This window comes from Anoplophora glabripennis, unplaced genomic scaffold (assembly GCF_000390285.2).
Source record: "Anoplophora glabripennis isolate ALB-LARVAE unplaced genomic scaffold, Agla_2.0 scaffold8, whole genome shotgun sequence".
NCBI lineage: Eukaryota > Metazoa > Arthropoda > Insecta > Coleoptera > Cerambycidae > Anoplophora > Anoplophora glabripennis.
The window spans coordinates 663,083-682,468 of record NW_019416350.1 but is presented as its reverse complement, the minus strand read 5'-3'; the positions used below and the strand labels follow the sequence as shown (position 1 = coordinate 682,468).

Sequence of the window (19,386 nt, the reverse complement as noted above, 5' to 3'; positions counted from 1 at the left end):
ATTAACACGTTGACTGCGAGATAATCTCAATGTACTTTGTCCGTGACTGCGATACATATCTTCGGGGATATGTAACAAAACTTCATCTGTGTGCGGTATATATCCCTGGGGATATGTAATTTTTTTTACATTTGACCCTATAAAATTAAAAATAACACAATTATTGCTATAAATTTGCATGTATCTGTAACTATATATCCTAGGATACTAACGTTTTCATTCGCAAAGAGTTTTGAAAAGAAAATAATAGAAAAATCATTATTTCTAAAAAGTACAGATTCTGCAACTTCCACAAAATACAGTAAAAATCTGATTATTGAGATTCTCATATTTTTTATAATGAGTACATACCCCCGAGGTATGTACCGCAGTCAACATCTTAAAACCCACCAAATTTCATTTGCACATCTCGACCGGTTTCAGAGCAATAAATTAAATCGTCAGTTTTTAAGAAAAACTTTGTCACCCCGTTTCTCGGAAAACGAATCATTTGCGGACGTACCTTTATAAGCAAACTGCCATTATTTTCTCATGTAGAATCACCCCCTGAAATTTGTCGCACTTATTTACTAACACCCTGTATATGTATTTAACTTATTTTGGTCTTTTCTATAAAATTTTGAACAATCAATTGATTGCAAGCCAACATGTGGTCACCTAGAATAAAGAGGAACATGTTGACTTAATTAATTGGTGTATTATGTCATCGTAGCACTAAGTTTAATACTTTCTTCATACTTCCTTTGTTTTTGTGTCCTGTAATTGGGCGATCTACCTGTTTGGGTAATAAAGGATTTATTTAACTGAAAGAACATGACAAAAAGCCCCTTAAATATTTCTAAACGTTTTGTGCACAATGTCTATACTTACCAATTATGTGCAGGCACTGCTTTTTTACGAATATAGAGAAATTATGAATTTCAGTTTGTGGAAATGTACCCTCCTGTTGTCGTTGCAGCAGGTGAGACTTACAGCTTTAGCGAATATTTGGCAAGGGAAGACATGGTTTCGAATGCATCGATATGCATCATCCACACAAAACGTCATATTTGGCAAGTGACCGCATCATCTGGAGCTAGCTTTGCTACTACGTATCGATAACGACTATATTTGCTATATTTCCCTTTTATTATAGGTTAAATGACTGTACCAATGCAGCTTTCAGATATAGTCTTAGCGCATGATATTCATTTTTATACAATTTTTGATTTATAAAGCAGGTTGTGTTTAAAATATTGGTTGATGTATTGCTTTGCAGAGCAGTAACAGTAGAGAGGAATTCTTATTGTTACTTTCAATGTGTAATGAATCATGACCATAATCCAAGTACACACATTTAATATTTTTGTGAAAGTTTATTTTCTTTTATACATACTGTACAGAGAACAATATACGTTAGGACATTAATACAAAGAATTTAACTAACAAAATTGTTCCCTACTCTTACAAACATGAGGCACATTACCTATACAGCATTGAAAAATCTAGAAAATCCAAATAATTGAAATGAATTGTAAATATTTTCTTAAGAAATGTCACCACATGAAGTCATGTGCAGTATTATGCGTTATAGAGGTTACATTCTCCAAATGGATCATCTGGATAAAATTAGATTATTTTTTATTTTATCCAGATGACACTTCAATAAATTTTCTTTAAGCTACAACGAATTTATAAAACAGATCATTTTACTTGTCAATAAAAAGTAATTTTTAGTTGATGGAAACTAGTTTTGATGACTTTTCTACATTGTACCTTCAGTCTTTCTAGATCTCTCTATATAATGCAACATTACCTTCCTCAGCGCCTACGGAAGGGCTGTTCAGTTCTGAACTGGAGATGTTTACTTCACAAAGGAATACATTGAGCGACAAACATTTTGAAATATTAAAAGCTGGTAGGAGCATACTCTCGAGAAATTACAATGCATACATTTTTTTTTCTGTTATGATAAATTATTAAATGAGATTTTCAGAGATTATAATGCGTATATTTTTATGTTATTTTCCCAGTTCTCTTCAGACCCCGTATATAAAAAAGAACTAAAGACAATTCCACTCATTCTGTTTTTTGGTACAACTAGATTCGTTACTGAATAACATTTTTCTAACAAAAGGGTCTCATTTTTTAAAACATTGCCTTTACTAATAAATAAATATTATTTCACACCTGAAACAAATTACAAATTACTTACATTTTTTTATCATATGAAATTTATGTAGGTAATGTTAGATTATCTAGTTAGTTTATATACAGGGTGTTTCAGAACGACCAAATACAGGGGGGATAGTTTGACAAAAAATAACAATTTTTGTGTACTATATGTCTATCTTCTCTTGTTTTCGAGATACAGAGCGACAAAATAAAAATGTTTAATACAATTTTTACGAAAATTTCCAAACGGTGCGAAATATTTTTATTAAATTTGGAATTCCGGTGTTTTTAAGGATGCCAAATACACTGGTCTAATTATTTTTTGGATAGAGCTAATTATGTTACAATCGTATTACATTTTAAGTTTTAATTTTTTTAAGGTTGGGCTTCTTCCATGCGGGCTCCAATTTCTAATGTACAATTTTATTTTCTAAAAATAATGTACTCTTGTTAGAACTTCCTAATGTGGACGGTTTTTGAGAAATAAGGCTTTCAATTAAACTCTTACAATATTACAGTGTATAAAATAAGTGACTTTTCTCAAAGTAGGCTTTTGACGAAACTTATTCATGAATCTCTTATATACAACGCATACATTCTTAGTAATATTTTAAACTCTAATTAACTTTATATCAAATTTTAGTGATTTTTAGTGACTGTAGTTAGTAATGACTAATTACATGACATATAAGGAAAAAAATTCTTATTTTTTGTCATACTATTACCCCGTGCATTTACGGGAGGTCTTTCTGAAACACCCTTTATATAAGCCAGTACATAATTTTCTTTGGCCTGTATCCAGATTGTATTTTTAGGTTTCATCTGTTATCTTATCTAAAGGAAACATGTTTCATTATCTTTACAAACACTGCTCATATGTCTTCTTTTATATCAAATATCTAGGTATGAGAAGGAATTAACAAGGTAGTAGTTTACTATTTTCCTAATTAAAATTAATATAATTACCTATTAATAATAAAAGCATACATATCTATAATATCACCAAAAGAATTGTAGATAAATTTTAAGAATTAATTATTATCTTAAGAAAACCTTAAGAATTAAGAAAACCCTAAGTATTAAGAAACTCCTAAGAAAAAAATTAAGAAAACCTTAAGAATTAAGAAAGCTTTAAGAATTAATAAAACTTTAAGAATTAAGAAAACCTTAAGAATTAAGAAGACCTTAAAAATTAAGAAAACCTTAAGAATTAAGACAATTTTAAATATTAAGACAATCTTAAGAATTAAGAAAACTTTAAGAATTAAGAAAGCCTTAAGAATTAAGAAAACCATCAGAAGAATGAAGAAAATCTTAAGAATTATCCTTAATTAACATTAAAAAAACCTTAAGAATGAATTATAATTAGCTTAATAAGGTTTAAATAGGGAAAAAATTTCAATTGTTTCCAAAAACGTTCAATATTTTACTTTTACTTATAGTACTTGTAGAATATTCACATATACTCGTATAACAAGAAAATAGACAAAAAGCTTTACTTTTTGCATTTTATTCTTGTTTGCGATATCGAGTAACTGATTTTCTTTTATTTATATGTCTATACAGTTTTTTGCATAAAATACAATTATATTTTTGGATTTTGAAGTTGTAACCCATACTTTTTGCAATTGATTACCCTTTTCCATTTTTGAAATCTTTTTTTCCGAGGTACCTGGTACTGGATTTAAAGTTATATTTTTTTATTGAATCACCCTGTATATTACTTCATATTTAAATAGAACGTCTTTTCGTGATTTCAATGATATAATATTTGATAGATCAACCTCTAATAATAAAGAAAACTCAAATATAGACTATCAAAACTATGTATATCACTAATATTTAAAATGTATTTTGCCCCAATATGAATTAATACCTATATGTATATTCTAATAAAGTTGTTTCGTAAAGCCATCTTGTACAAAATTTAATATCGTCATAATATGATACTTCTAGGTAATAACTATAATTTACTTATTTAACATTTTTTTTCAAAACTTTAAAAACAGATTGTTAAAGTGGAGTGACATTTATAACTATTAATAAATAATGCATTATGCACCACTGAACAAAAATAAATTTTTCATTAAAATGGCGCATTTTATGGAGAACCATTTCTGCAGTAATATGTCTAAAATGTGCAGATTCTAAATATGATTTTAGTCAGTGGCGCATCATTTATTTGAAAATAGATCTATAATAACATTTACACGCCACTGGATTTTCGAATTTAGCTGAAACAATACCTAATAACAGAAAGCCAGAATGTAAAATTTAAAACTAATTTAGGTGTCCGAAATATGACTAAAAGTAATTTTATTTTTTTTAAGATCAACATCCTGTACAGTGGAACTAACAAGCTTGCCGACAAATTTATATATGAACCACCCACATTAATTTTCATAGTAAAATTTGATAAAGAAATTTGACTTACTCTTTAGCGGGCACCCACGGTAAAAATATATTTTTTAAATTCGACTGTTTCCAACAATAAAATATTGAATTATAAAAATGGTATTTAGTAACTGCATACGTTTGAAACAATAACGATTATATTTTCTTTGACGCATTAGCTAATTATAGTTTTTCATTCATTAAAATTCAACTGGGTAAGTATAGAAGATCCATGTTTGGATATCCGTCAAATCTGAACCTAAATTTTATTCAAATGCTGTAGTCACAATACAGTCGAACATAAATATATTTTTTCACTTAACAGTTTTCTAAGTGCAGTGCACTGTCGCAAATTTTCGCACCACCTGCATATGTACGAAGAGTAACATACGGAAATTTAAAAGTATGATCCATTTTCTGTGATCTCAGCAATTTTTGGGCGTGGGCAAGGTTGTTATCAAGATATAAAACCAACTGTCTACCAGATTTGGGTATCACTTGTTCGGGTATCACAAGAGCAGCACAATGAACACTTTAGTAAGTATTACTGTCGCTTAAGACGTATATTAACCTTGTTCCATAATGTGTACCGGCCTTGTCTCACTAACCAAATTTAATTACATAATAGGGGTGCGGATTTTTCGCGACCTTCCGATATTACGCGAGATAAGTTACTGTGATAGTGTCACAGCTTTTTTCGACGTGTATTACCAGATGTGTGACAAAATGTGATAAATTAATTAAGTGAAAGTCGACATTGTCAAGTTCAATTCTAAGTTTGTAACGCTTTATCTAGTTAAAGGATAACCGCATTTATAACCGAATATTTATTGTTTTTTCATTGAAAAATTCACGAAGGAAATCTATGTTATTCTAGACGCCTTCAATCATTTTCTCATCTAACTTAAAATTGTAAGTAATAAACCTTTTAGTTTGATATTTATTTCTTAAAAATATAATTTTAAACATTTTCTTAAAATCAGTTATTTCTACATTTAATTTAATATTTTGTGTTGAATATATTTGGATTTTTTTCTGTCACAAGTACAGTACCGTTTAAATTATAAATTAATTAAATTAATTATTATTAATTACAAATGATGCATTTTAATTAACTTAAATATTATTATTATATTTTTGACTTATATAATCATAAGAATATTTTAACTATTAGATGTTTAAATTTATGAAATTTTATATTAAATATAATTCGTGAAATGAAAATTATATACAGGGTGGCAAAAATGATAAATTCGCATTTCTGCGCAATCAGCTTATCCTTTCTTTCAAAATTACAGTTTAGTAATTAAAAAAGACCAGTAGGCCAAGGCACTACAATAACGTCATGTTTCCATGTTTAGGATAAAAAAAATTGCTAATGCCATCCTCAGAAGTAATAATTTTCAAATACTCGGATTTAAAAAGAAAGAATTCTTTATTTATCCTTTACTTGTTATTAAAGACAAGTGACACTTATAAATTGGGACACTTAGAAAACTTGTTTTGGAATGTCATTATATTCCATATCACTTCATATTTATTTTAAGTAGTTTTAATAACATTTTTCAAATTTTTATTCATCTATTTGCATTTCTTTATATCACTTAACAATTAATACAATTTTTTCCAAAAAATTTCAGTACAGTTACGTACATACATAGATTTTTTACTTAAGGGTATATTTGATCATCTAAATATGAATATCGTTGATACGTAAGATAATTAAATAAATAAAAAAATTGAATTGAACAACTTCACTAATAAAGGTTGCGAAAAAATTGTCTTCACTTTGATAGGATACACATTATTAAAAATCTTCAATATTTATTATTATGTAAGTTATAGATATTTTTTTCAGATCATTGATGTTTTTTTTTTTTCATTTTGATTTTGAAATAACGTAGTTCATATGTTATATTTTGAATTAATTAATAACAGTTTCGCTTTTATGTTTCTTAGTTCGTTTTTTCTACTTCTCTTGTTTCTTCTAATCTCTTCCAAACTTACTTTTATCCTATTATATCCTATATTTTCGTCAATTCTAGACTGTTGTATTCGCCATTGGAGTTATCGCCTGCGCCAATGCAGGAATCGTTGCTCCAGCCCTAGGATACGCAGGAATTGTGGTGCCTGCAGGATCAGGTCTCGAAGGCCAATACGTCCCCAGCGGACTCGAAAGGCTCTACGACGACGGATCCTACAAGCCAGAAATCAGCCCATTGCCATTGAGCCCCTCTCCCTATGGTCTGGTCCCATCCGGATCTGGTTTGGAAGGCCAATACGTGCCAAGCGGTCTCGAGACTTTGTCTGATGATGGTTCCTACAAACCTGAAATCAACCTATTGCCCTTGAGCCCCTCTCCTTATGGTCTTGTGCCATCCGGATCTGGACTCGAAGGAGCCTATGTTCCAGATATTTCGGAGAAGCTCTATGACGATGGATCTTACAAACTCTTACATTGATAGAATTTAAATTATTATAGCAAATATATAAAATTGTAAATTAAATTTGTGTTTGTTTTCATCGGTCTAAAAAATTAGTTTTAAAGTTAGTCTTCCTTCTAGCATCATGATCTAAAATAATGATAGATTTAAATCCATTGGTCTTATAGAGAAAAGAAGTGTACATGATACGTAAAAGAATATTTATTAAACTTATAGATATATTTTATTGCAAACACAATACGACGACCTTTGGTTAGAAGCATATGAAGAAGGAATCAAAAATAAAATCTGAAAAGTATTCCGTATAAAATTTGATTGAAAATTCCATATATTTTTTCATATTAAAAACAAGTTCAAAATGTTGGCAAAAAAATGTTCGGCATATCATATTGTTAAACTCAACCATTTACCATTTTGTTAAAATTTTGACAACTGCAAGGCTCTACAAAAATCTCAATATTTTTTTCCGATGATACTTGAACTGCAATTTTTAACATGGCATGAAATCATAAAATTGTCCACCTTTTGCAGTTAGTATAAGTTCGGAAAGAATATACCGAGTGTTCCGTTTTTCCTTACAAACTATTTTATTTCAAATTAAAATTCTATGTAACAGTGGAATGAAAATTTTCATTCAATTACTGATTTGTATGCTTGATTTTTGTAACTTTTTCCAAGCATTAAAAAAATAATCAACTCCTCTCATGCTTGTTTATATTTTCTTTTAATAAATAGAGCCACTGTCACTTAATATTCTAGGAGGTAAAATTAATAACATCTTCTGTCAATGTGCCTTATACTGAAATTGAAAAACATGTATGTAAAAATAAAACGTGAAAATTAAAAAAATAATCAGTGCTTATGATACGAAAATATAGTGAAAATTCCTAGAAAAATATGTTGCAAAAAATTTTAATTTTTAAGATAACTACCTATGTATTTTACACTCATTGTTACTTTGATTTGTCAAAAACTTGTAACTATAACCTTACAATACTCATATCGGAGAAAATAAGTTTTCATTTTCAATAACAAAGCTAGGGATTCTTGCAGAATGATACAGCTGCGTTAAAATATTAACAGGATCGTAAATATTTCCGAGCTGTTGAGTAAAGCTGCAGAGCATGCTATATAGGTATTTGAATAATTCCAAATATTTCGAATTTTCACCACCAAGAACGGCGGTGACAACATTTTTAACATTAAGGCGATGTTTCGCAGCGTATTAGCTATGTCCTGTATAAATTTAGTTTCATGCAACTCTCTCGGTTTCAAAAATACAATACCTATGTATGTTTTCTGCCACGGCATTTGAATAATTCCAAATATTTCGATTAAGGCGATGTTTCGCATCGTATTAGCTATGTCCTGTACAAATTTAGTTTCGTGCAACTCTCTCGATTTCAAAAATACGATACCTATGTATGTTTTTAGCCAGGAAATTTGAATATTTCCAAATATTTCAAATTTTCACCGCCAAGAACGGCGGTGACCACATTTTTAACATTAACGCTATGTCCTGTATAAATTTAGTTTCGTGCAACTCTCTCGGTTTCAAAACTACAATACCTATGTATGTTTTCAACTACGGAATTTTCATAATTCCAAATATTTCGAATTTTCACCACCAAGAACGGCGGTGACAACATTTTTAACATTAAGGCGATGTTTCGCATCGTTTTAGCTATGTCCTGTATAAATTTAGTTTCGTGCAAGTCTCGCGGTTTCAAAAATACAATATCATTTCTCTTCACTCTATATAGTTGCGATATTGTTTCTTTAAATGTTTACATTATATAATCACCTGTGTGCAATAGCTGTTTCCAACAAACCAGAAACGTTACGGTACGTTACACTGTTGCATACCTATTTCATTTTTATAACCTGGCATAACTGCAGTGTAACTTGCTTTATATTGTTTTATTATAGGGGATACAAGATCTGCTGTTAGATTTACTCTTTCAAAATAATGGTATTATTAGTTACTCCCTGCTTATTTAACGTTAAGGTAGAATAGGCTTGGGTATATTACCCAAGAATAATTAGAAAGTAACTAGCATCAAAGTAGTATTTTAATTTAAAGTATAAAAATTCAAGACAAAAAAATACTAAAATCTTGTCAAAAGAAGTTAAACAATGTTCGGGGTATGAAAAAGATTTATTACCTTATGGACATCATTATTAACAGATGATAATGCAGAATACACATACAGTTGTTCCAAAGAAATCATATTTGTTTTTTATACTTTCTCATCCTAAAGCTTACCTATTTGTTTATTCATTGAGATTTAATAAAATAATAGTAAAATGTAGGAATTGAGACGTTTCTATTTAAAACTTTAGAATTAGAAACTTACGTTATATTTACATTATGTTGATTAGTTGGCAGTGTCAATAGCGGCCAATAGCAGTGGCTAGTTATTTAAGTGCAAATCTATAATATACAGAATTTAACGAAATACTGTAATCTAATTTTGTTAACAAATCGTAAAATGATATTGTCTTTCTATAGGAATCATAGAATTGATTGAATATTTGTTGTAGAAAAACAGCTGTAGTGCGTAAAACTATTACGTCATACGCCGTTCAATGCGGTAGTTTAAAATTAAATATTTTAGTAATAGTATTAGGTAACCGTCTTTATTGAAGAAACATGCATCATACAAATAAACAGCAAGACGTAAATGTGTATTTATTAAAAACTTGGTAAAACATAATAATTACTTTTAAACTTAAAACAATTTAGGTAAATCTAGAAGCTTACCAATAAGTAAATTGATAGACTTAACATCGTTGTACGTAAAGGATCAAAAAAAAGTTGTGTGATATAAACGCACATTTAATTTGTATTTATAGCAAACATTGATTGCATCTACAGGTTTTTTTTTCGATGTTTGTGTGCAGGGACCTGGGAAAGTAGCAGATATACAAAAAAGTTTAAATGAGGAAAGATGTGCAGTTTTATGATCCTTATTAAATGTTACTTCTATTTTTTGAAAAAACGTCGTAGCTGACTAGATATTTGGAAAAATCCGAATTCGGCCAACTCCTTCAGTGCGTGTAGCTCCGATGCTATTTATTTTACATATGATCGTATTTTTCTTTAAATTGTTATTTTGTACAAAGTAAATTCTATTTTTGCACTACATAAAGACAAGTTGTATAAAATATTATTAAAATGAGATAAAACAAGCGGTTTACAAAGACTTTTTTAAAGGGAAACTTAAAATGTCAATTTGAATACAGAATTTTTACGGAAGAGATACAAAATTTTTGGGCAACTTTTTTTATATAATCTTTAATACAAAAATCGTAATCTTTTTCGTTTTGAGTAGGCGGTCTAACAGAGATTCCTGATATAATTAGGACTACGCAATGAAAATTTAGTATAAAACCTAAATTTTTGGCGGTTTAACAAATTAAAGCGATTTCTGTTAATACAAAGCATTAAAAATAATTTGAACGGATTTCATTTTTGATCTACAAAAAGTTCACTTAAAAGATGTAAATCATCATTGATTGATTTCATGACTTGTTCATACTCCTTGTGTTCAAAATCAAAATAAGTCTGGTTATCCTCAGCGAAAACATACACTTCCCAACAAATTTAAAAATATTTGATGTACATACTAAAAACAGTAGTGGTCCACGGACATGTCCTTGAGATAGACCATAGGCGACATATCACTCTCAGCTCTAGATATTTTGCTCTTTAGTTATGAAATTTCAGCCAGCAATGAATTCTTCTTTGATTTTACCTTCAATGTTTAACTTTACCAGGTACTAATAAGCTGAACGTCCCACATATTAATAATCAGTTATGTATTATTGGCATATCAGGCATGTATTTGCATCGACATTAAGCCCTCTATCCTGCATTATCATAAGGTTCATTACGTTTTCAGGCAAAGCTGTTTTGTCGTGATATCGATCCGACCCCATTAAAATAGTTTTCGTAGTTTCCCTAATTTGCAGCATTCTAATCGTGAATCTGGTATGTACCTCAGCCAAGCTAACTATGTATCCAAGCAAGCCTAGATTCTTATGTCTTGACGCAACGTTTACCGTTACCTTATGTCTTTACTGTTTTTTTATTTTATATAGTGAGTCGAAGAAGGCTAGATCACTTTTAAAAATCACAGTAGGTATATTTTCTATATGACAGATCGTGTAAATGTAAACAAAATAATGGCAGTGTAACTAACCATCAGCTTTACAAAATAAAAGTAATATTTTGAAAAATAAATGCTAATTTGAAATAATGAAATACACAGTACTCTTTTTTTACACATAGTAGTTTTAACAGTTAATAGAGGAGTTGATAGGATGTCGAATTAAATTATTTTTTATCGTTTTTCGTGTTTTCTAAAAAAAAAAACAGAACTAAAATCAATATGAGTAAGTCTTATGATGACATAATGTCCTTTAAAAATGGTCTACAAATCTGTCACCAGTGGTGTGGTAGATGAGTAGTTAGTGCCCCTTTTCTAAATAGAATTTCTAGGCAAGCGTTTTTTTAAAAGTTCATGACAATTTTGACGTTGCTAATTTTAAATGAAAAGCTGTTTTTACAAAATTGTCATAAAATTAAAGGGTTTGAGTACATGGTGTGAAGCCCCTTTAGTGCACATAGAGATTGTAGAAAGTTTTAATTGACTTAGACAGATCTAGTAGTCAATGAACTTGTTTAGTGGTCATTAGTTGTTAGCAACTCACAAATAAATAACCGTCACTACGATTATCGCGCCGTAAATAAAAATGATAGGTAAATGAGATCCTGTTTCATGATTTCAACGGACACCCGACATTAATCCCGTTGATTATTTTGCCTGCGGTCATATGAAATAGCAGGAATATTCTTCTCCAATAAATACACGGTCATTATTGCGATGATTGCAGTTATGTGTCGAACGGAATGACTTATAGTTTGCCCGTCTACTTTAATTTCTGTTTACTGTTCTCTTATAGTTACAGTTTGTTTTTAAATAATATAATATAATTTTTTTTGTCGTTTCGTTTTGGCTAATCCGCTGGGATATATATTTAATCTCGCTCTTAAAACCGGAACTTTTTCTAGCGTGTGGAAGGTGGCAAGTGTTTGTCCAATCCTCAAAGGCGGCGACCCTTCTTACATTAATAACTATAGGCCCATTACTTTGTTATGCAATTTTGCGAAGGTCTTCGAGATGTCGTTGTATAATCGTATGTTTCCACTTTTCAGGGGTATCATATCTCTTGAACAACATGGTTTTATAGAAAAAAGATCAACTACCACAAATCTGATGTGTTTCACACAGTTCATATGTAATGTTATTGATCAGCGTGGGCAGGTAGACGTCATATACACCGATTTCTCGAAGGCCTTCGATCGCATTGATCACGGCATACTCCTCCATAAACTCGAAGTATACGGGCTTTGTGGCAACTTTTTACAACTGTTTAGCTCATATTTGTCAAATCGTCTTCAGTATGTCACTTACAACGGTTTTAAGTCTAGCCAGTATTCTATTACTTCTGGAGTACCTCAGGGTTCCAATCTAGGTCCCCTCCTATTTTCCATCTTTGTTAATGATATTACGACTTACATTGACTGTCGCAAACTAGTTTATGCCGACGACTTAAAAATCTTCTCCTCTATCTTAACTGATGATGACTGTCTTCACCTTCAGAGTCAATTGGACAAAATAGTCCTTTGGTGCGATTCAAATAATTTGCATTTAAATATCTCTAAGTGTAAAGTTGTTTCTTTTTCACGTAAACTTAAGCCCATTATAGTCAATTACAAAATTAACTCGGACGTCTTAGAGCGTACAGATACCATAAAAGATTTGGGAATTTATTTCGATAGTAACTTTACCTTTTCAAATCATATTCAATATCTGGTGTCCTCAACACTTAGTACGCTGGGCTTTGTGATTAGACAAGGTCGTGAATTCAGTGATAATGTTGTGTTGTTTTCATTATTTTACGCGTTTATCCGTCCCAAACTGGAATACTGTTCTCAGGCTTGGATTGTTTTTTATATTAACCAAGCCAGTTTAATTGATTCGGTGCAAAAAAAGTTTTTGAAATACCTCGCATTTCGCTCCGATGGCGTATATCCTGCTCGTGGATGCGATTATAAAATACTACTAACACGTTTCAAACTCGACTCGTTACAATACAGAAAGCACTTCCATAGTTTGAAATTTTTACATGCACTAGTAAACAATAAAGTAGACTGTCCCGAGATTCTAAGTCAATTGAATTTCTTAACAGTTAGGTCGGCTTGCCGCTCTCCACTTACTTTTTATACTTCTGCTTATAATACCAATGTGGGATTGAAGTCTCCTGTTTCTTTTATGTCACGCAATTATAACTTAATCTGTAACTCTTGTGATATATTCAACTGTAGCTTGCAACATCTGTACACAGCTTTTAGAAGTGTCAACAATTCATGATTGTTAACATAGGTAGTAGTTGCAGCTTTTCTTTTTCTTTCTTCTTATTTTCTTTTTCATTTGTTGTTACACTATCTTATCGGTATGTTTGTTGTATTTATTCTTTACATTTTGTTCTGTATGCTCACATGTTAAATAATATATTATATACTTTGTCCTGTAATTGGTGGTTCACTGTTGGACAAATAATATAAATAAATAAATAAATAAATAAATAAATAAATAAATAAACAAATAAGTAACTGTTTTTAAATAAATAACGTCATAACAAATATATCTATATATATGTAGATGTAATAATAAACATTTTCAGTTTAATTAAAATTCTGTGTAATCTTTATGTGCATTAAAAATGTCTCACTTCATTTGCTCAGAACCCTTTCATTTTATTACAATTTTACTATAACAGCTTTTCATTTAAAATTGATCAACGACGTCAAATATGTCATGTAAATTTAAAAAGTTTTAAAAAAATAAATTCTAAACCCCGTATCTCTATCACAGAACGTTTGAACCTAGTCTATGTTACTTCTGTAATGATGCATCCATCCTCCCAATGGTGGACAGTTGAACATCATACTTTCTCATTTGGCAGTACCAGAGCTTTAAAAAATACCTGTCCTATGAGTTTCCCTCAGAGGACAGATATGAATTTATAATAGTAGTTACTGTGAAATGGGACAATATTCAAAACAAAAATAATAAAAGCGAAAAAAATCGGAACTCATGAAAAACTCAGGTACTGGGTAAAACTGGTTGTTCGAGACGAGAAGTCAGCTGGTGTGCAATTTGTCTGGTATCATAGTTTATCGACAACAATTTTTAAAATTCGTCTTTCATGATGTTCTAGTTCAGCATTTCCAGCTACAAATAAGGCTCTACATAACGACGCTATGCTTCTGCAGAGTTCTGCTGGTGCTTGCCATAGATTAACATTACCAAGTTCACTGCTGTCAGTTCGATACATTGTAATACATTTTGTCTAATCACTATCACAGCACTTATTCTTCAAGACCGTTGACATGTCTCATAAACCTCCGTCTTCAAACTTTAAGTTACATAGCTTCATTCCATGTTAACGCCTGCATGTATTATTGGGCCATTCTTAAAGGATATTAGAAGGATTTAGAAGGTAAATATTCGATCAAAAAGTAAAGTATAAGTCAAAAATTCAAACGCCAATTAATAGAGTAATTCCACTTTCAATAACACCACTCATTTCTTTCAAACCATTAAAACCCAAATCATCAACCTTTTCGTCGTGACAATTCTTTGCTGAATAGTTGATATCCTTTATCATCGCTCTTTTCGAACAGCACCTTCAAATTCTGACTATGAACAAGTTATTTTCTGTTTTTCAGATTCGTTTACAAATTTTTATTAAAATGACTGACTTTTCATTTGTTCCTAATTTTATCGGAAAAAACTTGCATCTTTCATAATGATATGATCTAATACAAGTTTCCGCGAGGTATTAATCAGGAATACATTTTGTGTTGCTTTGAATATGTACAAAGTACATTTATAGTTAGCTAAATAAGATTAGGTTAGAAGTCCAAAACTCTTCCATTCCATTGTTGTCAAGTGACAACAAACAGATTTTTTCAAAAGTAATAGACTGCCTTAAAAATTTAATAATTTATTCCTTGTTATACACTATTTCCACATAATTTTAAAGTTCTGCGTCTACCTTTTTAGTGTGTTTCATTATTTAGAAACGCAATATGTACTGGGCTGCCTTTGATCATATTACACATAAATTTTATATAGAAATCCCTCGTAAAATAATCGTTAATTTTGATGGTAGGAGTATAAATTATAGTTTATATTTATGAAATTCCCTTTTACTAATATGGTATATGAATAATTTATATCTACAACATTGGCGAAATAATTTAAAAGAAATAAATACTTAACACAAGCATTTCGTTAATTTGCAGATTTTCATCGTTAACTTTATGTCAGTTCTGTGAAAAGTACATTTTTCCTACGAATTATATCGAATGATTTTTTTGAATACTAATTTAACGCATACAAACTTACAAACTTGTTAAAATTTTGACGTATCATCGACACATAACCAATCGTTTATGTTGGAATAATAAATGTTACCTTGTATTTCAGTTGAAGTGGTTAATAGTTGCCTATTAATCTTCTCATAATTTGTGTATAGGTGGAATCAGGAAGAAACGTACACCTGTTCATATAGCTTTGCATACAATACCGCGCATAAATCAGAATATTAATCCAATTTAATTATTCCTCCAATAATAACAGAAATCATGTACCCACTGATGAAGTGGACAGAGTTTTTTAAAACTGAAGCATAAAATTCGAATCGTGCAAATTCTAAAATATAAATATCAATGACGAATACCTCATGACAAGTAGTACATGTATGTACCTTATTTTGTCTGGAAAACAACAATAATAAACTATAAATCGATAATCATTCACAGCAAAATTATATGTGTACCGCTAGAACCTAGTGAATAAGGCTCGCTTTAGTTCTTATTTTAAATAACAGTACTGAGGGTTGCTTGCGGTATACAGCAAAATAAAACTCTCTCTCAACAGTAAACATAAAAGTATTTTTATTGAAAACAAAGCTAGTGAAAAAGAAGTGTTGTCGGGGCGTGCGTTCGCTGGAGAGTCGTCGTGGTGTGGAGTCGCTCGCAGGTATCTGGTCCTTGGCGCCAATCTGCCATGGACCTTTTCCTGGAACCCCGATACGTCCCGCATCTGTTCTTTGTCTTTTCAACTGTTACACCGGTCCAGGCGGCGTTAGGCTGGCGTTCTTGACGCAATACTGTCACTTGCGGACATGTGTACCCACAGTACTGTTCTCTTAAAGAATTAAAGTGCTTTAAAATTACTTGCTTATTTTTTATAAAAATGTTTCCTAATAAACATACAGCGTGTTTTCAAACTCGGATAGGATATTTGACGAGTAAATAAATCGACGTTAAAAAACTTGATTGAGAAAAGTTTTTCTGATACAAAATATTTTTTAATCCCCACGAACCTACCACATTGATACGATGAAAACATTTTAGGAACCACTGACTCAGCTCATAATTTTTCCTCTGCTTAGAAGTGTTGATGCATTCACCATGCATTACCATCTTGTCGATTAATTCATTGTTACTGTACTGATGAACCATTTCACTATATGCCCTTTCACAAAAAGAAAACACATTTAAAACTAGGAATCTAGAAAAATAATCTTCAAAGTACACATGTTTCCGTAATGAAAACTAAAGTAGAACCAATGATTTCATTTCTTTGTTTACTAAAAAAAATGGTAAACGGGACAACAAAGCAGAGACACATCATTTACGGCGACAACTATTCACCCCTTTTTATGTAGTATGTAAGTCAGGGACGAAGCCAGAGGCTCTTAATAACTTTTAACAATGATGGTTATTATTAATTTCAGGAATTGTTTTACAGTTCCATTGAATTAGACTATTAAAAATGTTTACTATTAATGAACTCCACTACCATTACAAATCCTCTCCAAGTTTGTAAACACTCTACATACGAGATAAAATATGCACACATTAAAGTATGTCTCTGTTGATGAATTTGCATTCTAATTTATGTCTGTCAATAAAGTATACGTCGGTATCAAATATAATAACAATGAAATTAATGACGTTTTCATTTAATTTGTCTGGGTCAAAATTATAGTTCCTAAAATATGTATGAAAGCCATAAAGGAAACAGTTGAACTCTCAAAGGAGCGTTACTGATATATAAAATCCAGCGCATTTTCAGTGCATCATAACTTATTCAGTCGCCGCAAGTGTCGTGACTATATTCCCTGATGTCTGATCGTTTGCTGCTAACTTCATTTGATTGAAGTTTACTGGTTGGTCCTCGGGTAAACAACATGTAATGAAATAGTTCTTAACCCAAAATTTCATTTTGATGTTCGATATCTTTTGTGAAATAGTTAGCTATGTTCCCTTATTATGAAGAAAATCAAAGGAGACTGGCATTTTTATTCCACAGGATAACCTTCCATATTGGTTTTAGATTCCACCTTTTAGCCATGAAAATTGTATCATGCTGACCTGAGTTCCTTATTAGAGAAATGTGATTGGCAATGGAATGGCCAATATGTTAGACACATAGCTCCAGTGGTCAATTTATGGATCCAGAACTAAATTTCGGGAATAGAATACGGGCCAAAGCATTCCTATTTATGATCAAGAATAGATAATCAGTCCAATATGGTTGTCGAGGGGCCGCACTTTAAGAATGGATCTAGCGTAAAATGAAAAACAATGTACTAAGCAGAATCTACCAAACAATTACCTCAGAGCTTCCATTAAGTTACGGACAAATTATTCAAAATCACTTCAGTTCTAAGTGCAGGTTATGGGTACATAGACGAGGGTTTCATGCATATTCTCTGTCATATTTGTTTAATAATAAAAAGAGAAAAATATCTGGAGACAGCATTTCGGCAGATCTCTCGCTTACTGGCAGTATGCACAATAGGTTTTTGGGTTTGGGTGCGGAACAACAAATTATTTGATATTGCTCTGACCCTTAAAAGTTACAATTCAATTATTTATCATTTTTAATCGAAGTATATGCATAAGAATACTCATTTTTATAAAATTCGCCATTAAACAAGCGGATCCTATGCGCTTATAAAATATATATAAGTAAAATGTAGACAATTATACGAAATTCCCATTTCTCAACTTCAAGTGGGTGCGTCGACCACAATGACAAACATCAAAGTCTGGAGGTCTGTGCAAAAGTATTCGTGACTATGTGTCAAGTGGAGAAAGTACGACCTTTATTGCAGTTATTCTTGGCTAGTAGTAGAATTTTTTTATATAGTATGTACCAGGAATTTGGTACACGTTTGTCCTTTTATTTGTCCAGCTGTTAGTGAACAGAACAATTAATTATAGAGTTAATTTGTTGCTTGTTTGAGTTTTTATACAGGATGTCACTAAAATTCTGTCTAAAAGTCCGTATTAGTGAGACTCCTTAAACTTATAAGACATTTTGGGTTGCAGATGCAACACTAAAAGTACCATCTTCAGATTTAATAACAGTAGCAGCTTCCCATTTTATTATATTTGCGTCTCAAATCTAAATAACTGTAAAAACATGTATCTGCTTATTCTTATGGCCTAGATAATATCTTGAAAAATATCTATAACATGAAGTGCAGATAATTTTAGACTATGTTGATTTTTCTTATCTTTAGAGCAGCAGAATTGTTATAAAATCGTAATAGATTCTTTCGCTAGACACGGGTTCACTTCGTACGAGCAAGAGTGTTATAAATGTTGGAATTTTAGAACAGTAAGCATAGCAATATTTTAATTCACGCGTCGACCTTGGAGCAATTTATTTAAATAAAAAAAAAGTTAAAAATGAGATATTAACTGGATCAAGTTGCCCACAGAGACCTTGCTAGGCTGCATTTTACTCCTCCAAACAGGGCGTGGTCCTACAGCAATGACAAGAATTCCACCATTACAGTACACTCGCTGCCAATAAATATATTAAATGGGTTTTTAGAAACACACAATAGATTTATTTATTTTGTTAAATCAATCCGTTAGAATGCAATTTGTCACAGAATTAGTATGGTATATAAAAGTTAATTTCAATCGTTGCCGTCGTCAGCATTTCTTGTTCTCTATTATTAACATTATTAGCACTTGCCTGAAATCCGTTGTAATTGGCATAAAAAAATTTTTATTTTGAACATTTCATTTTACTTTTTGTAAAATTATATTAATGACTTAACCTCAAGAGGGTGCCGCATGTTATAACTCCTATATTTGATTTTAATTAGTTTGATACCTTGGACGTAAAATAAACGTACAAATATTGACAATAGAATACGTAATAACGTAAAATACATAAATATAAATAAAAAGCTGATAGGGCAAATATATGTTGTAATTTGATTGATA

General features: G+C 30.9%; 1 protein-coding gene across 1 annotated transcript; it reads left to right on the top strand.

Annotated features, from left to right (window-relative positions):
• Positions 1-4,972: 4,972 nt before the first annotated feature.
• Positions 4,973-7,055, top strand: LOC108904850. Its single transcript, XM_018707552.1, has 2 exons — positions 4,973-5,085; positions 6,594-7,055. Exons 1-2 carry the CDS (start codon positions 5,074-5,076, stop codon positions 7,008-7,010), a joined length of 429 nt encoding a protein of 142 aa, XP_018563068.1. The 5' UTR covers positions 4,973-5,073; the 3' UTR covers positions 7,011-7,055.
• The last annotated feature ends 12,331 nt before the right edge of the window (positions 7,056-19,386 follow it).